We start from the raw sequence: 21,440 nt of genomic DNA, 5'->3' as shown, positions 1-21,440 counted from the left end.
TCACAAAATTTCCGGCCTTGGGAAAAAGAGAGACTCAACACATGAACTGTTCTGACTTCACATGTATTTTAATTTAAAAAATATATAAACCCTCCACGCCCCATCCCCCCCTACAAATCAGAAGGTCTGTACAGCATTATTCTAACTGTGATGCTGCAGAGTGAGGGGCCCCACAACCCTGCCCCTTTTCCTCCCACCCAAACACCCTGGCCCGGATGCATTAAACTCTCCGATCGCCTAATGATCATTGCTAAACCAATTTGAATTGGTTTAGCGACAACCTAATTTGCCGACACAATGTACACAATGGCTCACCGCATGGTTTTCCATGTATCTGTACATTCTCCAAATCTGCCATGCAAATAACCTCATTAGTATTAAAACAAGCCCTCCAATCGCTAGGGCATGCCTTAAATCTTGCAACAGCTGATAAGGGCCCAAGATTATCACCAGGTCTGCCTTATTTTTTATTTTTTGATGGGCACAGATGTATAAAAATAGAAGTAGAAGAAATGCCTACTCCCTCCTTCCTCAGCTACCCGGACCCCTCCACATTCCCGATTCCACCCCCCACACATTGTATCACCTGGAACTCCCACACTCCCGACTCTCCCCCAATGAAGATCGTGACCACCTGGCCAACCCCCCCATGATGTTTGTGGCCCACCCAGGACACCCCCCACAAAGATCCTTGGCAGGAATTATGCCCTGTCTCTGCCATTCGGCTCCCCACACACACCCCTGCCCCACCCTCATACCTAATTTGGAAGAAGTGAGCAGGAGGAATGCCCTGTACCTCTTGCGTTAAGCCTAACTCTCCAAAATAGCAGGCCTTGGGAGTGGCCGAAGGCCCCAATTGGCTCAGACCCCTCTCATAAGTGCCTGCGCCAATCAAGGCCACTGCCTGGTGCATTTTGGGATACAATGGGATGAGCCTAAGGCCCTGAATGGCAAAGGCACCTAAAGCCCCTCCCCCTGTGGGAGGGGTCTTAGGCACCTGAGCCAATTAGGGAATTTGGCCTCTCCCAGTGCATCCTAGGATGCCCCAGGAAGAGGAAAGCCAGATGTAGGCCTGACACAGGAGGGAATGGGCATCCCTCCTGCTCTCTTCTTCCAAATAAGGTAAGGGGGTGGGCATCCTTCCTGCCAAGGATCTTCACGGGGGGGGTTGTATGGGGAACCGCAATCATTGCAGGGGGGGGAGGGTGTCCGGGTGGTTGCGATCTTCGAAGGAGGAGGATCAGGAGTATGTGTTGAGGGGTCTCAGGAGTCTGGAGGGTCTGGATGGCCGAGGCAGAAGCAAGAAGGGATCCCTCCTGCCTCACTTTATTTTTGTTCTGGGGCATCATCAAGGGGCTGGCATAACTTTTTTTATTTCTTTTATGGGGACAGATATTGTGCGTGTGTAACACACACACATATGTGGCCCATTAAAAATAAAGGCTTTCTACCCTGAACAGCTGAGTGACAGAAGGCTGCTTTGGGGCTTCCCCTACCAGCTCTGCACATATGTCAAAGTCCGTTTTCCAACAACTGGTGGGGTGGGATTATTTCATACCTCTGTATAACTAATTTGCATGCAAAGTTGTTGGAAAATCAATCACCGTTTTAAAATTGGCCCACAGTGACCTAAACGGTCTTAATGACCATTTTTAAAGCATTCAGGCCCTTGTTTCTAGTTCTGAGACAAGTAAAAATCTTGGCAGCAACTGAGGTCTCACAATGTGTTTTGGCATCACAGTCTGTTTCGTACTTTGTGAGAGATTTCTCCAGGCTGAACACTGGTGTCATGGCATGCTGGGGTCAGGTAAGCTCTGGAAGATGCCTACGTTTTTGGCCCAAAGAAGGAGAACTGACTGTCCCGGTACTCAGAACCGATGAGCTCTGCCTTGCTGTCATTTCTCCAAGAGGTAATTTCACTGTGAGGTGTGCAAATTTGACTTTCAATGGCTAGCGTGTCACACAGTGCTGCTCCCATTGCTCTGCCATTCCTGGCTGGTGAAATCCTGCTCAGTCAGGTTTACTGTGTAGGGTACATCAATGACCTCACTGGATAGGTCACGCTGTCCATTTGCCGTGCGCCAGGAGTTCAAAGGTCGGATGGATTTTTTGAAGCGCTGATGAGAAAAGAAGAGGAAACAGTTGGGTTACAGTACGACCTTAGGCAGAATCTCTATTAGCTCAGGATTGCTGTGCTCACATCATTCCATGGCATCAGATCCTGTAAATGGCAATTTTAAATGGCATTTCCACAAGTAAAACAGAGTTTTAGGCCAAATATTTACCTTCATGTCAGGAGAACAATGTGTATATGTAGTCTGTACCAGGGGTAGGGGAAGGGTTAACTTTTATGCACACGTTTTATGAAATACACATGCATAAATTAACCCAGAAAACCTGCACTTGCCACAAAGAGGACAGTAAACAAAGGCACAAATTCCCTGAGGTAATTTTCAAAGAGGAGCTGCTGATGCCGTTGCATCTTTTTTAAATCATTGGAGCTCACAGAAGGAAAAGTATGCAGGTAACACTATGAGAAGGCTTAGGCAAGGAAGGGATGTGCATTGGGAAAAATTGACTTTTTTTCCTCATATTTTGACTTTTTTTCATTTTAACATAAACATTTTAAACTTGCATTACAACTTTTTAAAGCATGGGAAATGGACAGTGTGCATGTTCATTCATAGCAGAGACAGACAGACAGCCCATCCCATCCCAGGAACTTAAGGACCACGGGTCTCCTCATCCACTTCTAGAACAGCACAGAAACTGGGAGGGTGGTGGCAGGATCCAGATATCCCTCGTCCTTCAATGGAGATGCCTTGGACAGGGTAACTGTTGTTTAAAGAAAGCTCAGAAGATAGAATGGACTGATTTGTATTTGAAGATCTAATTTTGAGAGTTATTTGCATATGTATTTACTGCACAATTACAAAGGGCCCTGGAGAACCTAAGGACTAGGGAAAGACCCAGAAAGGGAGGAAGAAGTCTCCTCCTCCCTGTTATATGACTCCAGGGGGTCTTTGATGGAGTTGGCATCTTCTCACCCTAATGAAGAGAGGAGACCCTGTTCAAGACTCTCTAGAGGTGACCCTTGGGAAGAGGAATGTGGGTGTAAGCCTTCAGAGCAGGAGTGTCCCCAGAGACTGAGCAGCCAGACCTGTGTACCAGCAAAGTGAAAGTGACCAATAACAGGAAGGTCTGCAGGGATCTGTGCACCAGCAGGGCCTAAGAAACCAGTGGCATGGGATAGGTGGCAAAGTTCAGTTGTGGATTAGGAATTGGTTATAGGACAGAAAACAGGGGGTAGGGTTAAATGGCAATTTTTCTCAATGGAGGAGAGTAAACAGTAGAGTGCCGCAGTGGTCTATACTAGGATCCGTGCTATTTAACTTATTTATAAATCATCTGGAAATTGGAACGACAAGTGAGGTGATTAAATTTGCAGATGACACTAAACTGTTCAAAGTTGTTAAAACGCATGCAGATTATGAAAAATTGCAGGCGGACCTTAGAAATTGGAAGACTGGGCGTCCAAATAGCAGATGAAATTTAATGTGGACAAATACAAAGTGATGCACGTTGGGAAGAATAACCGAATCACAGTTACTGGATGCTAGGGTCCACCTTGGGGGTTAGCGCCCAACGAAAAGGATCTGGGTATCATCATAAACAATACGATGAAACCTTCCGTCCAATGTGTGGCAGCAGCCATAAAAGCAAATAGGATGCTAGGAATTATTTTAAAAGGGATGGTTAACAAGACTAAGAATGTGATAATGCCTCTGTATCGCTCCATGATGCGACCTCATCTGGAGTATTGTGTTCAATTTTGGTCTACTTATCTCAAGAAAGATATAGTGGCGCTAGAAAAGGTTCAAAGAAGAGGGACCAAGATGGTAAAGGGGATGGAACTCTTCTCGTATGAGGAAAGACTAAAATGGTTAGGGCTCTTCAGCTTGGAAAAGAGATGACTAAGGGGAGACAAGACTGAAGTCTGAGTGGAGTAGAACGGGTACAAGTGGATTGATTTTTCACGCCATCAAAAATGACAAAGACTAGGGGACACTCGATGAAACTGCAGGGAAATACTTTTAAAACCAATAGGAGGAAATATTTTTTCACTCAGTGAATAGTTAAGCTCTGGAATGCATTGCCAGAGGTTGTAGTAAAAGTGTATAGTGTAGCTGGTTTTAAGAAAGGTTTGGACAAGTTCCTGAAAGAAAAATCCATAGTCTGTTATTGAAAAAGACATGGGGGAAGCCACTGCTTACCCTGGATCGGTAGCATGGAATATTGCTACTCCTTGGGTTTTGGCCAGGTATTAGTGACTTGGATTGGCCACCATGAGAACGGGCTACTGGGCTTAATGAATCATTAGTCTGACCCAGTAAGGCTATTCTTATGTTCTTATGTAGGAAGGTTGGTGGACACCTATGCACTGGCAGAGTAAGAGTGACCAGTGGTGGAAAAGTCTATGGGGACCTGTGCACCAGCAGGGCCAGGATATTCCAGAATAGCCAGACTGCTTGGAAGGACTGAAGGACATGGACAAAAGCTGGGCCTACACTTTCGGGTAGGCGGTGAGAAGCAAAGGGAGTCAGCTGGACCAAAGTGCCTGAAGGGACTGGGACACCAGGGCCTACAGCTTGGAGTAGAATTGGTGAAACCATCTCAACCTAGGAATGTGACCCTTTGGGGAAAGTGCATACTTTCCTACCTCAGGTAATGAGTACCTAGGCTAGGGAGTAGGCTGGAAGAGCCAAGGTTGTAGAAGTTGCACTTGGATGTGAATTGTTCTCTCCTACACATCATGGCATCAGAAGCTGGGCTGAAATGACTAGCAGAGCAGCTGCAAGGACAACAGGAGGCCATGGAGAAATAGTTTGCATAAATAATGGAACAATAATGGCAGAGGCAACAACTTATGATACAACTAATGGAGATCCAAGCTTTAGAATTACACTGCTTGACAGAAGGTACTCTTCAAAAGTTAACCAATGGGGATGCAGCTCCAGGATCTGGACTGGGGACTCAAAGGCCGGACATAGGGGATTGGGCTAAATGTGGAGCCTGGTGTATCCCTGTGGTGCCCAGCATCTGTCCTCTTCTCTTTCCCCTCCCCAATGCTGACAAGCATCTATCTTCCCAACCTCCTCTCTCTCCAATTTATGATGTCTACCATACCTCCCCTCCTGTGCCCCAGTGTTCACCATTTTCTGTTCCCCAACCTTCTTTAATCAAGGTGTTCAGCCTCACAAAGTGCTTATTTTCCTCTCTTTCCTACTCTCTCCAGGGCCATGCTGGCATAGCAATTAGCGCATCTACAGACAATATCAGAGCCAGTGCAGGGCCCTAAGTATCCACTTATGCTGAAGGCCTGCCAGGTCCCGCCCTCTTTGAATTTCCTGTTTTGAAGCAGTTGGGAGCCTGCAGGCCTTGAGCATATATGTGGATGCTCAAGGCCCTGCACCAACTGCAAAGAGTCTTTTGTAGGGAGCACAAGTGCTGCCTCCAAATTGTGCTGCCATAGGTGGATGCCTCATTTTCTTAGTGGTTGAGCCAGCTTGTCTGTGTGTACCTGCCTCTGCCCCAGATCTCTCTGAATTGGGATATAAAAGAGGTTTTCTTTGTAGGCCTGTGCCCTGTACGTTCGCCATTTCATAAACCATGTGTTTAAATTGTTACTCACATCTTTCAGAGTTCCAGACTCCCGGAAGATGGCCACACCTGCCCAAAGAGGTATCTGAATGCAACACAACATTCCCATGCAAACACCCAAGGCTTTGCCCCAGCGAGGGTACTCATAAGAGCCATAGCGCAGAGCTGTGTTGTACATCTCCAGAAAAATGTAGAAGAGGATGAACTGGAGAGAGAGAGAGAGAGATTTAAACAGGATCCCATGTGCTCTACACAAAGTAGGGAATGCTCCCTTCACCCAGCCCCAGCGTTTCAGAAGATCTATGTGAAATGTGAATGCTTAAGCCTAGAACTAATGACCAACATTCCCTGCACTCAGTCATTCCACAGCAGAAGGGGAGAGAGGCCTGCTTTCAGCTGCACCCCTCCCAAGTCAAGGATACCTGTCACAGGGTCAGATTTATTATGACATTTCCCTTGTTCTAACTATGGGGTCATTTTATTAAGGCGTGCTAGCCAATTTAGAGTGGCCAAACGCTAACGCGTCCATTATATTCTATGGATGCGTTAGCTTTAGCGCATGCTAAATCGGCTAGCGTGGCTTAGCAAAAGAGGGGGTATGTTTATAATCTGCATATTCCTAGGCAGAGCACAATATAATGTATATAAGCAAGTCCTAAAAATAAATGTGTTAAGATCAGGGCCACTTTTAGGCATTCTGGGGCCCCTGATCCCCCTACCTCTCATTACTACCACACATAAAACAACTTAATATGACTTCTTTACACACAAAACACAGACCTTTACCAAATACAGAACAAGAGATCACAGATAAAAACTGAATGGGAACGCCAAGAAATTAAGCTCTGCAATCATTCTAACACTGGAGAAATAAAAGCAGATATGCACTTCTTTCTGTACTGAACACACAGGGATTCCAGGCCCAGGTCTACCAAAAATGAGTCACCTCTGGCTGGTGGAGATCCCCAAACCCTGCCAGTTTAAGACCACCTCCTCCAGTCTGGCAGCCAGTAATCTCCAAGCTTTGCAGCTAGCCGCAATGTCTCTGAGCTGCCACCAGTTGAAGCTTGAAGAGTTCTGGCCGCCAAACTAGAGGAAGAGATTTTCAGCCATCAGAAACACAGAAACATAGAAGATGATGGCAGAAAAGGGCCACAGCCCAACAAGTCTGCCCACTCTAATGACCCCCCCTAATTTCTTCCTTGAAGTGATTCCAAATGTTTATCCCATTTTCTCTTAAAATCCAGCATGCCGCTGGCCTCAATTACCTGCAGTGGAAGACTATTCCAATAATCAACCACCCTTTCGGTGAAGAAATATTTCCTGGTGTCACTATGAAATCTCCCACCCCTGAGTTTCAACAGATGTCCTCTTGTCGCCGTAGCTCCTTTAAGAAAAAAGATATCCTCTTCTACCTCAATAAGGCCCGTGACATATTTGAACGTCTCGATCATGTCTCCCCTCTCTCTACGTTCCTCGAGTGAGTATAGCTGGAACTTACCCAGCTGTTCCTCATACGGGAGATCCTTGAGTCCTGAGACCATCCTGGTGGCCATTCGCTGAACTGACTCAATTCTCCACACATCTTTTTGATAATGTGGTCTCCAGAATTCTACACAATATTCTAGATGAGGTCACACAATATTCTAGATGAGGTCTCACCATGGGTCTCTACAATGGCATTATAACTTCATGTTTCTGGCTGACGAAACTTTTTTGGATACAACCCATCATTTGTCTAGCCTTGGAGGAAGCTTTCTCCACTTGATTGGCAGTCTTCAAGTCTTCACTAATGATCACTCCCAAGTCCCGTTCTGCTGCAGTTCTTGCAAAGGTCTCACCATTTAGGGTGTAAGTTCTGCTGCCAAGGTGCATGACCTTTTTGGCATTAAAACTTAGTTGCCAAGTTGAGGACCAATGTTTCAGTAAGAGTAGGTCCTGCATCATACAGTCGGGCACTGTGCTTTTGCTTGCATCCCTTTTTGTGGAGTGGAATTACGTTAGCTGTTTTCCAGTCCAATGGGATTCTTCCTATACTTAGGGAAAGATTGAAGAGCGCGGATAACGGTTCCGCCAGGACATCACTCAACTCCCTAAGCATCCTGAGATGTAGTTTGTCTGGCCCCATGGCTTTGTTCACTTTGAGCTTTGAAAGTTCATGTAGACGCTGCTGGATGTAAACTTAAAATCTCGAAAAGGGTCTTCCGAGCTCTCCCTTGTCTGCAGCTGTGGATCAGATCCCGGCGCCTCCCAGGTAAAGACTGAGCAGAAGTATTTATTTAGTAGTTCGGCTTTATCGGAGTCCGATTCTACATAATTCCCGTCTGGCTTCCTAAGGCACACTATCCCATCTGTGTTCCTTTTTCTGTCACTAATATACCTGAAGAAGGATTTATCCCCCTTTTTAATGTTCTTTGCTAGATTCTCTTCCATCCGGAGTTTGGCCTCTCTGACTGCTGTTTTGACAGCTCAGGGCTTTGGAAAGCCTACCAACTTAGGGATTTATATTTTGCATTTAGCAGGACGTATGGAGCATGGTGAGAAGATAATTTAGTACCCACCCCCATCCTCACCCCCCATTAGCTGTCAATACAAAGATTTGTGATACACATTTTCCAAAGCTAACATATTCAAGCTAACATATTTAAAATAAAACACTTTTTTCTACATTTGTTGTCTGCCCATTTTATTTTTCCATCATATTGGTCCCATTTGGTCTCTTCTGCTATTCTGTGTCTTCTGATCATTCCCTTTCCAGTGGTTGCTGTCCAAGTCTTTTCTCCTCTCTCCTGTCTTGTTTCATTCCTTCACTACTCCTGTCATTGATATACTAATCTTTCCTTTTTGAAACTTTTCTGCCTCTCCATCCACTCAAATTTCACCCTTGTTGTCCTTTATTTTCAGCCACTTATCAACTTTTCTTCTCCCTTTCTCATGCTCTAGCTCTCTCATTTCCCATCTCATGCCTTCCTCAGATTTCTATTCCCAAATATCTTTCATCTACACCTCTGTACTTAACTATACTCCTCTCATTCATTTCCTTGCCACCCTCTGTCTCTCCCATATGATTCCACAATTTCCAGTATATCCCCTCCCTTCATTCTTGTTCCTTAAGTGCCCAATGTCAACCTACAGAGAAGTTTTACATCAAGTCTCACTCTGCTTCTCTTTTCTTATGAGAAGAACATAAGAATAGCCTTACTGGGTCAGACCAATGGTCCATCAAGCCCGGTAGCCCATTCTCACGGTGGCCAAGCCATGTCACTAGTGCCTGGCAAAAACCCAAAGAATATCAACATTCCATGCTACTGATCCAGGACAAGCAGTGGCTTCCTCCCCCATGTCTTTCTCAATAACAGACTATGGACTTTTCCTCCAGGAAATTGTCCAAACCCTTCTTAAAACCAGCTATGCTATCCATAAGAATATAAGAATAGCTTTTCTGGGTCAGACAATGGTCCATCTAGCCCAGTAGCCTGTTCTCACGGTGGCCAATCCAGGTCCCTAGTACAACACCCTATATCAAATTAAAATGAAATGCCATGGCTCTGATGGAAGGAGTTGATATGCCAAGGGTTTCCACCCAGGCAGCATTAACACAAACAAATCAAGGGGATGATTCTAATCTGACAAGGCTGTGTACATCTAGCACAGCGACAGAAAAATAATTGTCTTAACTTAAGCAGTACTGTTTGCAGGCCTTCTATTTTAAGAACATAAGAACATAAGCAATGCCTCTGCTGGGTCAGACCTGAGGTTCATCGTGCCCAGCAGTCCGCTCATGCGGCGGCCCAACAGGTCCAGGACCTGTGCAGTAATCCTCTATCTATACCCCTCTATCCCCTTTTCCAGCAGGAAATTGTCCAAAAACAAATATTGAAATAGTAACTGACAATCATCCTAGCTTTCCAAATAGGAAAACTACCCGACCGCCATAACCTTTGCTTATTTTGTCAAAAAGAGAACGTTTTCCTATAAATTTTTCTTCTGTTAGCAAACTCTGGCCCCCTTTTATCATGCCGTGTTAGGGTTTTTTATCGCCGGCTGCAGTGATAAAAAAAAACCCTAATGCGGCATGACAAAAGGGGGCCTATACTTCTTACATGATAAACAACCCTTTTAAAAGATGAATATAAAGCATAAGAAAATGCCTGAATGTAGTAGGTTTGCAGCTGGAGTACAACCCCCCTCTTTCAGCTTTCCTGAATCACTGGGCTTCAGATTCTACGGTATGTCCGACTTCTGGACTCCCACTAGTGGCATACCTAGCAAATATGACACCTGGGATGATCATTTGTTAACATCTCCTCCTCTATATAAAATAACATGATTTTTAGCAATAATCCACAAGTTACACAACAAGAGTATACCTATGAAAAGGCGGCATCTTACACACTGCAGCGAGCATTAGAACATCAATACACCCAATGTAAAACAAACAACCCAGATCAGTATAGATCGATCCTGTACAGTCAGTGCTAACAGAAAACCATGTCTTTCATACACACAGAAACACCCTCGCCCAGTATGGAATAAGTAATCACAAACTAAAAATAGAAATAGGTAGACAAAAGTTAAACTAAACCACCAAAAAGCCAGGCTCTGCATACAATGCAACACCACAGAAACAGAAACCATGATGCATGTCCCCTAATACTGTACAAACACAAAAGGCAAGCGAGATGTCTAAATCAACCAACAGTTACATTTATTATTGTAAAGTCCAAACCAAACAAGCATCGGAAAGCATTCTGAAAAACTATGAGAGAAGCAAGATAAACCTGACAAACTTGTTTCTATTTTTTTATTTTTAATTAAGTGCAGTTGGGTACATTATGAATGGTGGGTTCTATAATTTTGGTACACTCTAAACGAGTTTCACGGAATTCAAATTTTTCCATTCGTTCAATGTCTCAGGATTGCTTTTCTTTATACAGCCACCTTTTTTGTTTATTATGTGATGTTTATATCACATCCTTGGTTTTAGTTTGAATTTGAATACGCACACTTTGTTGTCCAACCCTCTCCTCACTATCTTTTAATTATTTAGATCATTACACCAGCCAAGTTATTTGATTTTGAACTCTGTTGGCATATCTGGATCAAGTCTGTGAATTTTTTTTTAAAATTTATTTAAAAAGCTTTTATCCTGTACTGTCCAACCATTCTAGGTGGGTTACATTTTAAACATACACAGTGTTATTTAAACAAACATACATGTTCTCTAGACTGGACTATTGCAATATTAGCTACGCCAGGTGCTATATACCTTTTAAAAGCGAATTGCAATAATCTATTTTTGAAATTATGAGTGAGTGAATCAAAATGTTGAGAGAACTGGTGTCAAGAAAAGGAGCCAATGATCGAATCATTCTTAGTTTGTAAAAACAGTTTTTAACCAGAGCACTTATTTGTGGACGGAAAGTAAGCTTATTGTCTATAAGGACCCCTAAGATTTTTATAGTTGAGGTTGTTATGAGTGGTGTGTTATCGATAATAATTGGAGAGATTAATTGAGCTCCCTCTTTACCGGGGAATAGAAGAGTATTAGTTTTTGAGATGCTTAATGATAGCTTGTTAGAATTTAACCAATCATGAACTTTGCTTAATTTATTATTGATTACCTGAATCTCGGAATGATTAGTTGGTTCGATTGGGTGCAATAGTTGGAGATCATCAGCGTAAGCGTATACTGTGAACCCGATCGATTGGCAGAGAGTCAGGAGCGGGGACAGATAGATATTAAATAATAGTGGAGATAAGATGGAACCTTGAGGGATACCAAAGTTTGAATGAAAGGGTTTTGATTTTGAATTATTAAATTGAACTGATACGGCTCGATCTGAAAAATAGGATTGAAACCATTCGAAGGCTTGGTCAGCTATACCTATAGAAAAAAGACGTTGTAGTAAAAGGTGATGGTCAATAGTGTCAAAAGCTGAAGCGAGATCTAATGAGACAAGAAGAACGGATTTGTGGTGATCAAGATAGTAATTTATGGATGTTGTGAGACCGAGTAATGAGTACTCTGTGGAATGGTTTATGCGAAAACTGGTTTGATTCGGATGAAGTACGTGTGTTTTGTCGACGAAATCAGTCAGTTGTTGAAATACGATTTTTTCCGTTAATTTACACAGAAAAGGGAGATTTGCTATTGGTCTGTAATTGGAACAATTGTCGAGATTATTTTTAGGGTCTTTGATGATTGGAGATATGATAGAATGTTTCCAATCAAGAGGGATTCTAGCTGTAAACAGACTAGTTTGAATAATTTGTAGAATATAAGGCCCGAAGACAGTGAAATGACGTTTCAGAAAAAATGGAGGGATGAGTTCTAATTTAGAGCCTTTAATGTTGATGCCATGTAAAATATTTTCTAAAGCTTTCAGAGTTGGGGGAAGAAATTTAGTTAATGTAGTGTGAAATGTCTGCGACTTAGTTAGTATATTTTCGTTTTTGGAGGGACTAGATAAGTTAGTAGCAGTGGATATATTATTAGAGATTTTGGATCTGATCAAGGTAATTTTTTCTTGAAAATAGTTAGCTAAGGCTTGAGCTGTTGGAGTATCCTCAGTTAAAATTAATTTTTTATTTTTGAAAGTAGTAAGTTGTTTAAGGATTTTAAACAGAGCCGATGAATTTTTGGTTGCAGAAATTTTTCTCACATAAAATTGTTTTTTAGTGTTGTTGATTGATTGCCGATAATATTGTGATTTTTTATTATAATTATCTAAATTTTCATTGGTGGGATTAGCTCGCCATTTACGTTCGGCTGATCTCAAGTGTTTTTTTAAAAGGCCTAAAGAAGCATTAAACCAGGGGTTTCTTTGTTTTTTAGGAGAGATTTTTCGGGTTACTAGTGGTGCTATTTTGTCTAGTAGGGATTTGCACGCCTTGTTCCACATGCTTACTTGTTCGCTTAGAGGTTCTGATCTAAATTTTTCTGAGTCTATAATAAATTCAGTTGGGATGAAAGAATGATCTATATGTTTAAAATCTCTTACTGTAATGGTTTTAGGGGTGTAATGTGGAGCTTTGACAGATGGCAGTGATAAATTAGTTTGAATCAAATAATGATCAGACCAGGGGACTTGAAGTGAGATGGGTTTAGAAAAATTAGAGCTTAGTAAACTAGGAACAAGAATTGCATCTAAAGTATGGCCATGGTTGTGGGAGGGGTCTGAATTCAGTATTACGAAACTGAGATCATTGATGTGAGTTAAAAGATCGGAGGTAATAGGATTCGAAATATCATCAAAGTGGACATTAAAATCACCAAGTAGGAGAGTAATATGAGAGGTGGTTGAAAAGTCAGAAATTATGGTTAATAATTGAGTTATCATTGATTGACTAATTGGAGGAGGAACGTATAATAGTAGTAGGTCTATTTTTGGTTTCGAATTAACTTTAACTTGTAGAGATTCTATTGTGTTGTTATTATTTTGAGAGATTTCTATTACTAAAGATAAACTTATTTTAAATATTATTGCTAAACCTCCACCTTTTTTACCAACTCTGTGATTATATTTGAAATTATAACCTTCAGGACTAGCGTAGGAGAGATAAGCCTCATCTCCTTCTGAAAGCCATGTCTCTGTAATACAGAGAATGTCTAGTGAATGTTCAGTTATCAAATCTTTGATTACATGATGTTTACTACGTAGAGAACGTACATTAATTAGAGCAATGTTAAGAGAATTATGAGAAGGGAGAGTTAAATTGTTTGAAGCGATCTCGTTGTATAATGTGACACGAGTAGGAGGATTTAGATTAGTTGTAGAGACAACAGAGGGGGGTCTATATCCCCAATGAGTTGGGATTGGACGTGGTTTGGATTCCATTACAATATCAAAAACCTGTAGAAAGTGAAGTACTATTGAAAGGATCAACACTTTGATAAGGATTTTACCAAAGGAAAACGAGCAACTGTCTGTTTTAGGTTTTACTAAATGAGAAAAGAAATTAAGCATAATAAAAAAGTTCCTTATGTTCTTCAGTATAAACGCCCAAAGTTGCGCACAAAGGAGCGCGAACAAGGAGCAGGACAAGGCGTGCGCCTTTGTGGCGTGCGCCGCAAGTGTGGGAGTATTTGTAGTCATGTACCGGCTAGTTGGTAGGCGTGTCCAGCGGGCCGCCGCTATGCGGCGGCGAATCAAGATGGAGGGGGAGAGTGCTAATGGAAGCAAAAAAGAAAAGATAAGAATGACAAAGCAAATACAAAATTAAGAGAGAAATCTAACTTAACATAAATTTAAATTAAACAATTTCTAAAATAATTCAAGTAGTAAAACTGTCCATTTAAAAAGCAAAATAAAAGACAAAAAAGACAATTTATAAAAACAGTTAAAGTGATAACCTAGATGCTGTAGACTTACAGTAGTAGCGTGGAAATCGGAAGGTGAGCTTTTAGGGCATGCAGCAGAGCATTTCTATTACAGCAACTAAATAAGCAATTAAATTATTCAACTGTAATTCTTTACTGTAATGTGGCCTCCAGAATTGCACACAGTACTCCAGATGAGGTCTCACCATGGCCCTGTACAACGGCATTATGACTTCAGGCTTTCGGCTGACGAAACTTCTATTGATACAACCCAATATCTGCCTTGCCTTAGATGAAGCCTTCTCCACTTGATTGGCAATTTTCATGTCTGCACTGGTGATTATACTGGGGGTTCTGGGGGTAATACTGGACCAAGGTCTAACTATGAAAGACCATGTAGACTCCCTAGTCAGAAAAGGATTTTTTACTCTCTGGAAACTTAGGTCCATTAGAGCATACTTCGACACCTCAGCATTCAGAATTCTGGTACAATCCCTAATATTAAGCCACCTTGATTATTGCAACATTACCCATCTGGCAATCTCCCGGAAGCAAATGCAGAGACTACAACTGATACAAAATGCAGCAGTCAGGTTGATCTTCGGGTTGAAGAAGTCCGATCACATAACCCCTTCCTACCGACTCCTGCACTGGCTGCCAATGGAGGCTCGCACGAAGTTCAAGCTAGGATGTCTCTGCTTCAAGGTATTATCAGGTCTAGCCCCTAACAGACATGAGAGAAGAACACACCTGAAATTCGTTTCCCCACCGGCTAGAGGATGCAAATATAAGAGACATCATCAACAACTTCTATCGTACCAAGCAGCCTTATGGGGCAAAGACCTAGGAAAACTAATCACACACTCAAACAACTATAGTGAATTTAGGAAACACCTAAAAACATACCTGTTCTCGAAGTACATAGGTAACGAATAAGGACAATAGCCCCCTTCGTAATTCCACCCCATATCTGATCTTGTAAACTGTTAACCTCTAATCTCTAAACTATGAATGTTCCAATCAATTTATGAAACTTTTCTAACTCATCGTAAATAGCACAGAACTTCCCGGTCCGGCAGTATATAAACTGTTGTTATTATTAATGTTGTTAATATCAGATGTTCACTGTTATACTCTGTAATTCGCTGTCTGTACAGTTTCTCCTCATTGTAAACCGCCTAGAAGTCGCAAGATTGTTGGCGGTATATAAGAATAAAGTTATTATTATTATTATTACTCCTAAATCTCGTTCTGCTGAAGTCCTAGTTAAAGTTTCTCCATTCAAGAAGTACGTCCTGCATGGATTTCCGCTTCCGAGGTGCATGACCTTACATTTCTTAGCATTGAAGCCTAGCTGCCAGGTTGAGGACCAACTTTCCAATGTAAGCAGGTCCTGCGCCATATAATTCTGTAAACTGCATTCACTTACTATATTACATAGTTTGGCGTCATCGGCGAATAGTGTTATTTTATCTTGAAGCCCTTGAGTCAGATCCCCTATGAATATGTTGAAAAGGAGTGGACCCAGGACCGAGCCCTGCAGCACTCCACTGGTCACCTCCGATGTTTTAGGGAGGGTACCATTAACCACCAACCTCTGAAGTCTGCCACTCAGCCAATCATTGACCCATGCAGTTAGTGTCTCTCCTAACCCCATCGATTCCATTTTGCTTAGCAGCCTGCGGTGTGGGACACTTGTCAAAAGCTTTACTGAAGTCCAGGTTCACGATGTCCAAAGACTCTCCCAAGTCCAACTTTCTTGTTATCCAGTCAAAGAAGCTGATGAGATTGGATTGGCAGGACCTACCCTTGGTGAATCCATGCTGACTGGGATCCCGAAGATTCCCTTCATTCAAGATCGTGTCCAATTTGCTTTTAATTAGTGTTTACATGAGTTTGCACACTATTGATGTGAGACTCACCTGTCTATAATTCGCAGCCTCTGCCCTGCAACCCTTTTTATGTAGAGGAACGACATTAGCTAATTTCCAGTCCAGGGGAACTTTCCCCTTACTTAGGGAGAGATTGAATAGCTCAGCCAACGGTTTCGCCAGGACATCGCTCAATTCTCTGAGCACTCTTGGGTGCAAATTGTCTGGTCCCATGGCTTTGTTCACCTTGAGTCTTGCCAGTTCACTGTAAACTTCACCTGGTGTGAACTCAAAATTCTGAAATGGGTCTTCTGTGCTTTGTGTTGCTTTCAACTGCGGACCGTGTCCCGGTGCCTCACAGGTGAAGACTGAGCAGAAGTATTCATTCAGTAGTTCGGCTTTATCAGAATCTGCTTCCACGTAACTTCCGTCCGGTCTTCTAAGGCGTACTATCCTGCCTGTGTTCCTTTTTCTGTCACTAATATACCTGAAGAAGGATTTGTCCCCCTTTTTAATGTTTTTTGCCAGAATTTCTTCCACTCGAAGTTTTGCCTCCCTAACTGCCATTTTGACCGCTGTAGACCTGGTCCTATATTCTACTTTTGCCTCTCTTTTCTCCGTGCGCTTGTAGGAGAGAAACGCTTTTTTCTTCTCCTTAATGAGGTGCGAGATCTCCGCGGTGAACCATTGGGGTTTATTGTTTCTTTGTCGTTTATTTACTGATTTTATGAAGCGGCTAGTTGCTTCATGTATGGTTGATTTCAGTGTTAACCACTTAGCTTCTACATCATCGGTCTCCGCTTGGTCCTGCAGCGTCTGATGGGATGAAATCTCCCATGCGTGCGAAGTCTGTGCCCCGGAAATTGAGTACCTTTGTTTTCGTGTTTGATCTAGGGAAGCCTTTCCTAAGGTTGAACCATACTATGTTGTGGTCGCTGGAGGCTAGCGTATCTCCTACTGAGACCTCTGAGACGCTTTCCCCGTTGGTGAGTACCAGGTCGAGGATTGCCTGGGCCCTAGTGGGCTCTGTTACCATTTGTTTGAGACGTGCTCCCTTTATGGAGGTTAAGAGCCTCCTGCTACCGCTGGTTGTCGCTGAAAATGAGTTCCAGTCTGCATCAGGCATATTGAAGTCCCCTAGCAGTACAGCTTCTCCTCGTAGAGTGATATTCTCTATGTCTTCAATTAATTCTGCGTCCATTTCTTCCAGTTGTCTTGGGGGTCTGTATACCACACCTAGATACAGACATTTTTCTCTGCCTCTTGCCAGGTTTACCCAGAGGGATTCCCCGGTGTACTTGACATCTGTGATCCTGGTGGTTTTGATGTCCTCTTTAATGTATAGAGCTACCCCCCCCTCCTAACCTGCCCTCTCTGTCCTGACGAAGTAGATTGTAGCCCGGTATAGCCATATCCCACCCATGTGAGTCCGTGAACCAAGTTTCAGATATTGCCACCACATCTAGGTCGGCATTCCTTATTTCAGCCTCCAATTCTAGAATTTTGTTACCTAAACTGTGTGCATTGACATACATGGCCCTCCATATCTTGTGTTTGCTAAGTCCCTGTGAGGCGTTTTCTACCTATCTGTGATAGCTCTGACATTGTAGTACTCTCTCCCTTCAAATATGAGGCAAGAAACCAATATGGCCAGATTCAGAGCAAGCCTTAAAACCTTTCTTTATTAAGATGCATTTGGAGTATTAATCAGGTGTTTTGAATTATCTTATTCTGAAATGATGTATTCCAAAAGTTCTTTCATTTCACGTATCATGTCTCATGTTGTCTATTTTACCCTATCTTAGCCTAATTTTTAGATAATGGGTTTTTTTTTGTAAACCACTTAGGATTGGTAAGTGGTATATCAAACCAGAATAAACTTGGGAGCTTCTCATAGCCCAAGCTCAGATGGATAAGTGAGCCCCCACCCTCACAGACCACAAGGGCCACCCAGTACCTATGTCTGATCAAAGGGACCCACATGACTATGAAGCAGGTGATGGCACACTTTGATGGGTTATCATTTTTCTGCCCACACCCCCCACCACATCCCCACACCCACACAGGTGTGTATATGTTTTGTGTCTGGGCTTTATATTATAGCTTTAAAGTGGGTTCCAGGCTGCTGCTCTCTGATAAATATTACATGCGTTTGTTTTATGAGATCAGATTCAATGCTTAGGGCATATGTATGTGTCCGTTTTCCAGCCAATTAAAGGTTCTTTGAATGTACAGAAACACTGATGTTTATCCACATCTTCCCCTCAGGTACTACTGATGGGAACCTCTTCTGGGCAAGGAGTGTCAGATCTAGGGGAAGCATGTGTGTGTAGGGGGTTTCCTTTTATTCAATAGACACCTATTTTCTTGGTTTATTTTTTTTGCATTAAAGGGTTTTTTTTTTTTTAAATCCATGTCTATAGGGTAAATGCTGAAATCAGATGTCTTGATTACAAATCTAAAGGAAGTGTATGGCAGTAAATATCACGGTTATGTTTTCACGGACTATGAGTGTACTTCTGGCAAGCAAATTCCCCCGAAGAGCGGGGCATCAGGGCACATCAATATTCCTGTAGGGGGCTATAGAGCCAAGCTGGTCAGTAACTGGTACCTATAGGATCATATGTGATGCATGTGTGCGAGGTCTCTGCAGCTCTCTACTGTGTGCAGGTAGAAGTGTTCCCTGCATGCACCTGACACGATGTTTTGGATTATGACTCACCAGCAGCAGAAGTGGGGTGCAGAATACCCAGCAGGCCTTAAAGTAGATGAGAAGTTTGGCACACCATGGCGGGCAGCGGCAGATCATCTCCACAATGTCCTGACAGAACTGATTCACACCTCAGATGAATAAAAGAGGAGTTTTAGCTATAAACAGAACTGACACGTGTCCCTTCCAATGACTCTTACAAAGCGCCCTTCCTCCCACCATGCAGTATCATATTGCCTCATCCCTCCAAGTTTCAAGTTTCAGTTTATTTGATATACCGCAAATACAACCACAGTTAGTCTAAGCAGTTTTCAATAATAATATATTATTACAAGAAAATTAAAACAAAAATTAAAAAGATGTAACAAGGGAGGCAATAAACATAAACATAAGTTCAACCAACAAAAATGGGTACAAAGGGGATAAAGAAAGGGGAGGTCACAATAAAAACAAAAGGTCTGCCCAAATGATTAAGAGTATAAGCTAAGAAGTCAAAGACGAAAGGGTGATCCGTAGCATGAGTAAGGTCCAGTACTAAAACCAATCATCCCTCCCACTGTCAAACCACAACCAGATTGTGAGTCTGCTAGGGACAGAGAAAGTTCCTACATATTATACATACAGTGCTGCCTACAGTATGTCTAGTAGCACTAGTAACATAGAAACATAGAAAATGACGGCAGAAAAGGGCCAAGGCCCATCTAGTCTGCCCACACTAGTGACCCACCCCCTAACTTCCTCCATGAAGAGATCCCACATGCCAATTCCATCTTTTCTTAAAATCCGGCACGCTGCTGGCCTCGATTACCTGTAGTGGAAGATTATTCCAGCAGTCAACCACCCTTTCGGTGAAGAAATATTTTCTGGTGTTGCCATGAAATTTCCCACCCCTGATTTTCAACGAATGCCCTCTTGTTGCCGTGGGTCCTTTAAGAAAGAAGATGTCTTCGTCCACCTCGATACGGCCCATGACATATTTGAATGTCTCGAACATGTCTCCCCTCTCTCTGTGTAACTCGAGTGAGTATAGCTGCAACTTACCAGCCGTTCCTCATACGGGAAATCCTTGAGTCCTGAGACCATCCTGGTGGCCATTCGCTGAACCAACTCAACTCTCTGCACATCCTTTTGGTAATGTGGCCTCCAGAATTGTACAAAGTATTCCAGATGGGGTCTCACCATGGATCTGTACAACGGCATTATGACCTCGGGCTTACGGCTGATGAAACTTCTACGGATACAACCCATGATTTGCCTAGCCTTGGATGAAGCTTTCTCCACTTGGTTGGCAGTCTTCATATCTTAGCTAATGATCACTCCCAAGTCTCGTTCAGCTACAGTCCTTGCCAGGATCTCACCATTTAGGGTGTAAGTCCTGCATGGATTTTTGCTGCCTAGGTGCATGACCTTGCATTTTTTGGCATTGAAACTTAGTTGCCAAGTCTTTGACCATGCTCTAGTAGGAGTAGGTCTTGCGTCATACTGTCGGGCATTGAGCTTTTGTCGGGCACTGTGCTTTTGTCTATAGTGCTTTTGCCTACTATGTTGCATAGTTTGGCATCATCGGCGAATAATGTAAATTTTACCCTGAAGCCCCTTAGCCAAGTCTCTTATGAAGATGTTAAATAGGATCGGACCCAAGTCCGAGCCCTGCGGTACTCCGCTGATCACCTCATTCGTATCGGAGAGGGTACCGTTTACCACTACCCTCTGAAGTCTACCTCTAAGCCAGTCCTTAACCCAGGGGTGTCCAATGTCGGTCCTCGAGGGCCGCAGTCCAGTCAGGTTTTCAGGATTTCCCCAATGAATATACATGAGGTCTATTTGCATGCACTGCTTTCATTGTATGCTAATAGACCTCATGCATATTCATTGGGGAAATCCTGAAAACCCGACTGGACTGCAGCCCTCGAGGACCAACATTGGACACCCCTGCCTTAACCCATGCAGTTAATGTTTCACCTAATCCCATCAAACTCATCTTGCTCAATAACCTGCAGTGTGGGACGCTATCAAACGCTTTGCTGAAGTCCAAGTACACGACGTCCAGGGACTCCCCTATATCCAGCTTTCTTGTTACCCAGTCAAAGATGCTGATCAGATTGGATTGGCAGGACCTTCCCTTTGTAAATCCATGTTGATGGGGGTCTTGTAGATTCTCCTTGTTCAGGATCATATCTAATTGGTGTTTGATTAATGTTTCCATAAGTTTACTTACTATCGATGTGAGACTCACCGATCTGTAATTCGCAGCCTCCGTCCTGCATCCCTTTTTGTGGAGTGGAATGATGTTAACCATTTTCCAGTCCAACGCAACTCTTCCTATACTTAGGAAAAGATTGAAGAGCGCGGATAACGGTTCCGCCAGGACGTCACTCAACTCCCTGAGCACCCTGGGGTGTAGTTTGTCTGGTCCCATAGCTTTGTTCATCTTGAGTCTTGATAGCTCATAGTAGACACTGCTGGGTGTAAACTCGAAATTTTGAAACGGGTCTTCTGAGCTCTCCCATGTCTGCAGCTGAGGGCCGCATCCCGGTGCCTCGCAAATGAAGACTGAGCAGAAGTATTCATTTAGAAGTTTGGCTTTATCGGAGTCCGATTCTACATAGTTCCCGTCGGGTTTCCTAAGGCGTACTATCCCATCTGTGTTTCTTTTTCTGTCACTAATATACCTGAAGAAGGACTTATCGCCCTTCTTGATGTTCTTCGCTAGATTCTCCTCCATTCGGAGGAGCCTCTCTGACTGCTGTTTTGACTGTTTTTGACTTGGCCAGATAGTCCTCCTTCGATTCTTGCTTCCCTGATTGTTTGTAGGAGATGAATGCTCTTTTCTTCTTTTTTATGAGGTAGTAGTCATCTAGTATCATAGCCAGCC

The 21,440-nt window shown here is 43.0% G+C and overlaps 1 protein-coding gene across 1 annotated transcript in view; it reads right to left on the bottom strand.

Annotated features, from left to right (window-relative positions):
• Window positions 1-782: 782 nt before the first annotated feature.
• LOC117362601 (sodium-dependent proline transporter-like) overlaps window positions 783-21,440 on the bottom strand; it is a 71,884-nt gene continuing 51,226 nt past the window's right edge. Inside the window, exons 13-15 of the mRNA XM_033949213.1 lie at window positions 18,578-18,696; window positions 5,693-5,866; window positions 783-2,117 (exon numbers count right to left, since the gene is read on the bottom strand). Of these exons, the coding sequence (XP_033805104.1) occupies window positions 1,959-2,117; window positions 5,693-5,866; window positions 18,578-18,696 (452 nt within the window). The 3' untranslated portion in view covers window positions 783-1,958. The remainder of the gene's footprint in view (window positions 2,118-5,692; window positions 5,867-18,577; window positions 18,697-21,440) is intronic.

The sequence above is a fragment of the Geotrypetes seraphini genome, chromosome 6, assembly GCF_902459505.1.
Source record: "Geotrypetes seraphini chromosome 6, aGeoSer1.1, whole genome shotgun sequence".
Classification (NCBI taxonomy): domain Eukaryota; kingdom Metazoa; phylum Chordata; class Amphibia; order Gymnophiona; family Dermophiidae; genus Geotrypetes; species Geotrypetes seraphini.
Note: the sequence above shows the minus strand (reverse complement) of the source record. Positions and strands in the feature narration are given on the sequence as shown.